Below are 6,155 nucleotides of genomic sequence, written 5' to 3'. Positions count from 1 at the left end.
GCCAATTCCTCAAACCTATAAATGCACGAACATTTTGAAACAAAGCAGCACGAAATATAATTATACAAATTCGACGAACGGATTTATTTTTATATGAACCATCAAACAATGTATCCTATATCGACTTTTTAAACTAGTTTTAAGACTATGCTCACTCCAATTCATGCAGCACGAGTATTAAATATATTTTTAGATTAGAGGTATAGAGAGATATAGAGAGATTCAAATTAAGATTGTAAACTATTTTTGTAAAGTCTGAAATTTAAGAATCCAAAACGAAATCCATAAGAACTTTCAAAGCTCGGGTGGAATCACTGCTTCTGTCAAAAGAGATTAATTGCCATATCATTCCATAGCAATATAACATACACCAATTATGTTGACTTTAGACCATAGCAATGTTGATAAAAGTCACGAGACAGGAGTGGCCTATACCACATTTGCACGAGACGAGTATAAATACGAGAAAAAAAGTAGCCTGTTGAAACAATTAAAATATTCTATTATTGTTTAAGCTGCATATACATACATACCGAGATAGATGACACGTTCTGCAGGTGCACTTTATACTTTGTGAGTGTTTTTTTTATTATTGTATTTACAATCACAGGCAGCTTGCACACTGTCCATTTGGGTTCACTTCACACCCTTCTGGACATGTATATTATTACCACAGGGCCTTGGTTTCTATTGGGTTATATAATATATTCGTTATCTAAATGCTCTTAAAACTGTAATGAACCGCCGCTAGGAATACGTCATATTTTTTTCAATAGTAAATCATAAAAAATAGAAGACCAAAAAGTTATGAAATGGAAATAAGGGGAAATACAGCATTAACTTCAGAGCTTGAGGTGTCGGTAACTTGTTGCATGTGATTAAAATCGGCACGGATTAGGCCGCAGGAAGACATGCCCATAATAACCAGAAATCAACTGTGAACAAAGGATTTAGGAAGCAGGACATATACGTTTATTTAGGTTTTGTATTATTTATCGAAGTCTTGAAAGCGACAAGAATGCTAAACAAAAAATAATCGTAGCTTTACAATTGTCGTTCCCCCGTTTGATCTTCGGCGCTTTTTATTAGAACAATAAATGCGTTTGCACCCATTGTAAACGTCAGGTGAGTTGTTTACTTAGCACCGTCAACTAGTCCCTTATCAATACTGCTCAGGAACAAAGACGACTTAAAACAAACACCATGGGAAGTAAGTAACTATAAATATAGCCCATCCTTTATGGCTGCTGCTCTGTTTATTAGAAGACATAAACAATCTGCAGGTGACTCAGTGTGGAGGGGAAAAGGCGTTAGTTCAACATCTGAAGTCGTGTTGAATATTTGCAGTCTCGCCTGCAGAGCAAAGGGTCTCTGTGTGTGTCTTCATCATGTCTGTGGGCGGCAACACTTTCCTTCTCCAATCCTTAACTCTAATATCTTGCCATTTCCCCCGCGATTTCAGACTTAGGCTCATGAATATTTATGAGGCTCGGTTTCATAGGTTTGCCCTGTCTGCAAGTGATGCATAAGAGAAATAAATGGTTGCATTCTTTCAACTCCCTCCAAAATATATACTCGCTATTATCCTCACAAACTGCATCAAACCCCAAATCATTCAAACTCCATAACTTCTGCTCCCCATGCTTTGCCTTTGAGGCCAAGTTTGATGAATGGATCAATGGCATTCGGAAGAGGAATTGCTCAGATTGGAACAGACCTCTTTGTGTTCCTCTTCTCTTACTCCCCCCCCCCCCCCCCCCCCCCCCCCCCCCCTTTTAATTTTTTTTGCAGCTCCCCAGTTTAAAATGATGGACTACTCTTATGACGAAGATTTGGACGAGATGTGTCCAGTGTGTGGAGATAAAGTTTCTGGATATCACTACGGCCTCCTCACCTGTGAAAGCTGCAAGGTTTGTGCTTTTGCCTTTTACATTTAATTATTATTATTTATTTTAATATTTCCAATTCTCTAAATTACATATTATCCATCGCTGCCTATTACATGTTTGACATGTTCACCAGTTAAATCCACCCCCCCCTCCCTCAGATGTGTTATCCTAACAAACTTGTCAAGTGCAAAATTACACTAAGATAAATGTCTCTTGTTTAAACATGATTCAATGCAGAATTGAAGTCCATGATGCTTCAGCAGCTAATTTCTTGCCTATGTGGTCATTATTCAAAGCAGATGGTATAGATTTGATCACATATTATGACCTTGAAATGCATGAGCATTCACTTCCAGGGAGCTGTCAATGGCACCGTTGCTCCTTTGTGCCTTAATAGGGTTTGAGGTGGAGGGGTCGATTCACAAACAGATTTCCCATTTTTGTTGAGTGTGTGTGATGTGTGTGCGTGTGTGTGTGTGTGTGTGTGTGTGTGATGTGTGATGTGTGTGCGTGTGTGTGTGTGTGCGTGTGTGTGTGTTGTGTGTGTGTGTGCATGAGTGCGTGTGAGTGCATGTGAGTGCATGTGTCTCTGTGAATGTGTGTGTGTGTGTGTGTGTGTGTGTGTGTGTGTTGTGTGTGTGTGTGTGTGTGTGTGTGTTGTGTGTGTGTGTGTGTGTGTGTGTGTGTGTGTGTGTGTGTGAGTGCGTGTGAGTGCGTGTGCGTGCGTGTGAGTGCGTGTGAGTGTGTGTGTCTCTGTGAATGTGTGTGTGTACCAAGATGGGGACAGCATAAATGAATGATCTCCAAACGGGTTTTGACGATGGAATCTTTACTTTATTTGCCATAGGATGTGGCTAAATTACCCCCCCCCCCCCCCCCCAACACCCAATATAGTAATGAATAGGATTTCTTTATCAGGGCCAGATTGGAGTTGTGACTCCAGAGTCGGTCGACGGGTGGACGATAGTGTGTTTTGGCCGGCGATGAGGCTGGTTTGGTGTGTGTGTGTGTGGGGCATCTGAGCTCAATGTCACAGCAAACCCCCTATAGGAACAAGGAGGAGTATTAGTGCATTCTGTGAACTATACACACATATACACACATATACACAGACACACACACGTACACACACAAACACACAAACGCGTGGATAAGTGCACAGTTACATGCGTGAATGTGCACATTCTCTCTCTCTCTCTCACACACACACACACACACACACACACACACACACACACACACACACACACACGCACACACACACACACACACACACACACACACACACACACACACACACACGCACACACACACATGCACACGCATTTACTCGTACATTCGTGCACAAAGGCATGGGGACCCCGCACTCCCGCACACTGCACACACATCCTGTCACACACACACACACACACACACACACAGACAGACAAACAAACAAACAGTGTTAGTTCATATTACACTCAACATCCACTGAAAGTAAACATAAAACCACATTATACCTATTAGAATAACAACAACACACCCCCCCTCCAAAAACCTCCACACACTGCTCTGACAGCCAAGTCCCCATTGCAGATTAACAGTCTCATTCACAGGTCAACCCCCCCCCCCCCCACCCTCCACTCCCCCTCCACACATTCATTCAGTTTTATATCCCCGGTATTGGATTAATGTCACATATGATTGCATGGGGCATGTGTTGACATTGTGTACCTATATCGCCGGTACAGTTTTTTGAGACGTAGGAAAAAGTGGCTCCCAGCATTATTCATTTACAGATAAACACAGACACAAGCGTCCTCTCACTGGGTCCTTCTTTTTAGCGGGTGCAAATGTCCCTCTTGCTGGGTAATTATTTTTAGCGGGTGCAAATGTCCTCTTGCTGGGTAATTCTTTTTCTGCGGGTACGCACAAGAGCCATACACATGTCTCCATCAAAGCGTTTGTACACTCATTCAATATAAGCCTTTATATTTACCGGTCTCTTTACGCGTGTTAGAATGCAACGGTTTGGGTTTAGATATTTATAGCATGTGCGGTGTGCTAAATGGAAAATTGAAGAGAAACTTTCTCCTCAAAGCATGATGCTTTCACTCCCTGAAAGTCGATATAGTGCAAAACCGAGCATAGTTATATTTTTTTCACTGTATCCCGGACGGATCAGGCAATGCAGATTGTCCATTAAAATCTATGTTTGGAATTTGGTGAGATATACAGTATATCGAACAGCAGCGCTATAAAAAAAATAAAAAATAAAAGGACCATGTTTAAGGATTCTCCTCTTTGAGGTTATATGGATCTAGAATACGTTAATACCTTTTCCCACATTTGATTTTCTTCCTGCTGCTACCAATAATTAATTCCACTTCGCAGGTATGAATTGCTGTAATCCCGAAACTGTGAATTATGGATATAAAATTATAGGATTTTTTTATTTTTTATTTTTTTTTACTCTTATGCTCATATTTTCAATAATTAAGTGAGGAGATAGAAGAGACTTTACGGAGCGGAGAAGAGTGAACGTCAGTGGATGAATGTAGTTTTTGAATAGGGCTCAAATTTAATTGTATTCCCTTTTTAAAAGCAAGGGTTTTGATTAGAAAGTCGTTTTTAAGATTGCTATATTAACTATACAGCATAGTTTATGTGTAAACTGCATACACGTGCATTTACACTATGCTGGTTTAGCTCAAATGAATTGGAATTTTGTCACGAGGAAGACTGTCAACCAAGGCTATTTCTCACAGGAAAAAAACATTAGTTACTATCCAGTTTATTTTTATTTATGTTATGTATGTATAGGTATCTATGTTATGTATAGGTATGTATGTGTATTGGTTTTATTGTTGCTGAAAAACTCAGATTTGTTCACTCTAGATATAGTGTAATTTAATTCACTGTGTTAAATTGTGTGTGTGTGTGTGTGTGTGTGTGTGGTGTGTGTGTGTGTGTGTGTGTGTGTGTGTGTGTGTGTGTGTGTGTGTGTGTGTGTGTGTGTGTGTGTGTGTGTGTGTGTGTGTGTGTGTGTGTGTGAGTGCGTGCGTGCATGCGTGTGTTTCTGCGTACGTGTGTGCTTGCGTGCGTGTGTTTCTGCGTACGTGTACTACACGTGTAAGATGTGCTCATGTGTCGAGTCCCTCTCTCCGGTCCGTCTCAGGGTTAGCGGCGACCGGGCCAATTACAAAATGCTGGGGTCACGACGCGTGTTGACATCTTAACCTGGTTCCCGTCCACAGGGCTTCTTCAAGCGCACCGTTCAGAACAACAAGCGGTACACGTGCATCGAGAACCAGAGCTGCCAGATTGACAAGACCCAGAGGAAGCGCTGTCCCTACTGCCGCTTCCAGAAGTGCCTCACCGTTGGCATGAAGCTAGAAGGTAGGCTATAAGCTATAGCTCCACAATCTCCGGAGGGTTCACTTTTGCCGCCGAAAAAAAGGTATCTGGAAATAATGGCAGCCATCTTTGTGTCCACACTGGTACACGATGGAACCGAGGGATTCTTAGCAATGAGATGCTTTTTCTTTTTTGAGGAAAGTTTGGAACTTTTCTTGTTGGAGGTGTCTTGATTGTTTGTATCATACAACCAAGTATAATTGGTAGCATGATTGGTACTGGATGGTAATTTCAGTTCTACCCATGGTATAAATTGTATATTGCAATTACATATTTACCATACATAATGGTAGAGCAAATGGTAAAAGTCATGGATTGCCATGGTACTGCTTTTGTATAATACCATAGTAATACCCATAGTAATACTATAGTAATACACAGTAATACCACAGTAATACCACAGTATAATCCAGTTCAAACCATGGCGCTGATGGGAGAGTGGCATCGTTTTTGTTGTTGTTATCACCATGACGGTAGTGACCGAAATAATTATGGAAATACTATTATATAATACTATAATACACCCCCCCCCCCCGGCGTGACGACAGAGTCCAGTTTGAATTGAATGGAGGTGGTCGGTGTTTTGCTGCACGCTGGATTTAGCCAGACAGTGTGATTGATAGAATGTTAAACTTGGCAGCCGAGGTTGAATGGGTAATGATGATACTGTTGGCCGACCATTTTGAGGCCTCTTTGTTGAGTTTGAATCCAGCTCAGAGTCTTGTTCAAACAGAGCGATCCAGAAGTGACAGAGCACGAGGGGCAACCAACATTCTTCCCATGCAAAAGAAAATATTTGAAATCATAATCATACATAATCAACCTTAACATAGGAATCATTTAAAACGTTACTTTATGCATAAGAAGCAA

The 6,155-nt window shown here is 41.1% G+C and overlaps 1 protein-coding gene across 1 annotated transcript in view; it reads left to right on the top strand.

Annotated features, from left to right (window-relative positions):
* The window catches only part of LOC311247673 (uncharacterized protein), a gene marked incomplete at both ends in the record, with an annotated part of 18,260 nt that extends 12,993 nt beyond the window's left edge, over positions 1-5,267 (top strand). Inside the window, 2 exons of the mRNA XM_084338687.1 lie at positions 1,792-1,910; positions 5,126-5,267. Of these exons, the coding sequence (XP_084194813.1) occupies positions 1,792-1,910; positions 5,126-5,267 (261 nt within the window). The remainder of the gene's footprint in view (positions 1-1,791; positions 1,911-5,125) is intronic.
* Positions 5,268-6,155: the final 888 nt, after the last annotated feature.

The sequence above is a fragment of the Notolepis coatsorum genome, assembly GCF_963971535.1.
Source record: "Notolepis coatsorum genome assembly, contig: SCAFFOLD_688, whole genome shotgun sequence".
Taxonomy (NCBI): Eukaryota; Metazoa; Chordata; class Actinopteri; order Aulopiformes; family Paralepididae; genus Notolepis; species Notolepis coatsorum.
Note: the sequence above shows the minus strand (reverse complement) of the source record. Positions and strands in the feature narration are given on the sequence as shown.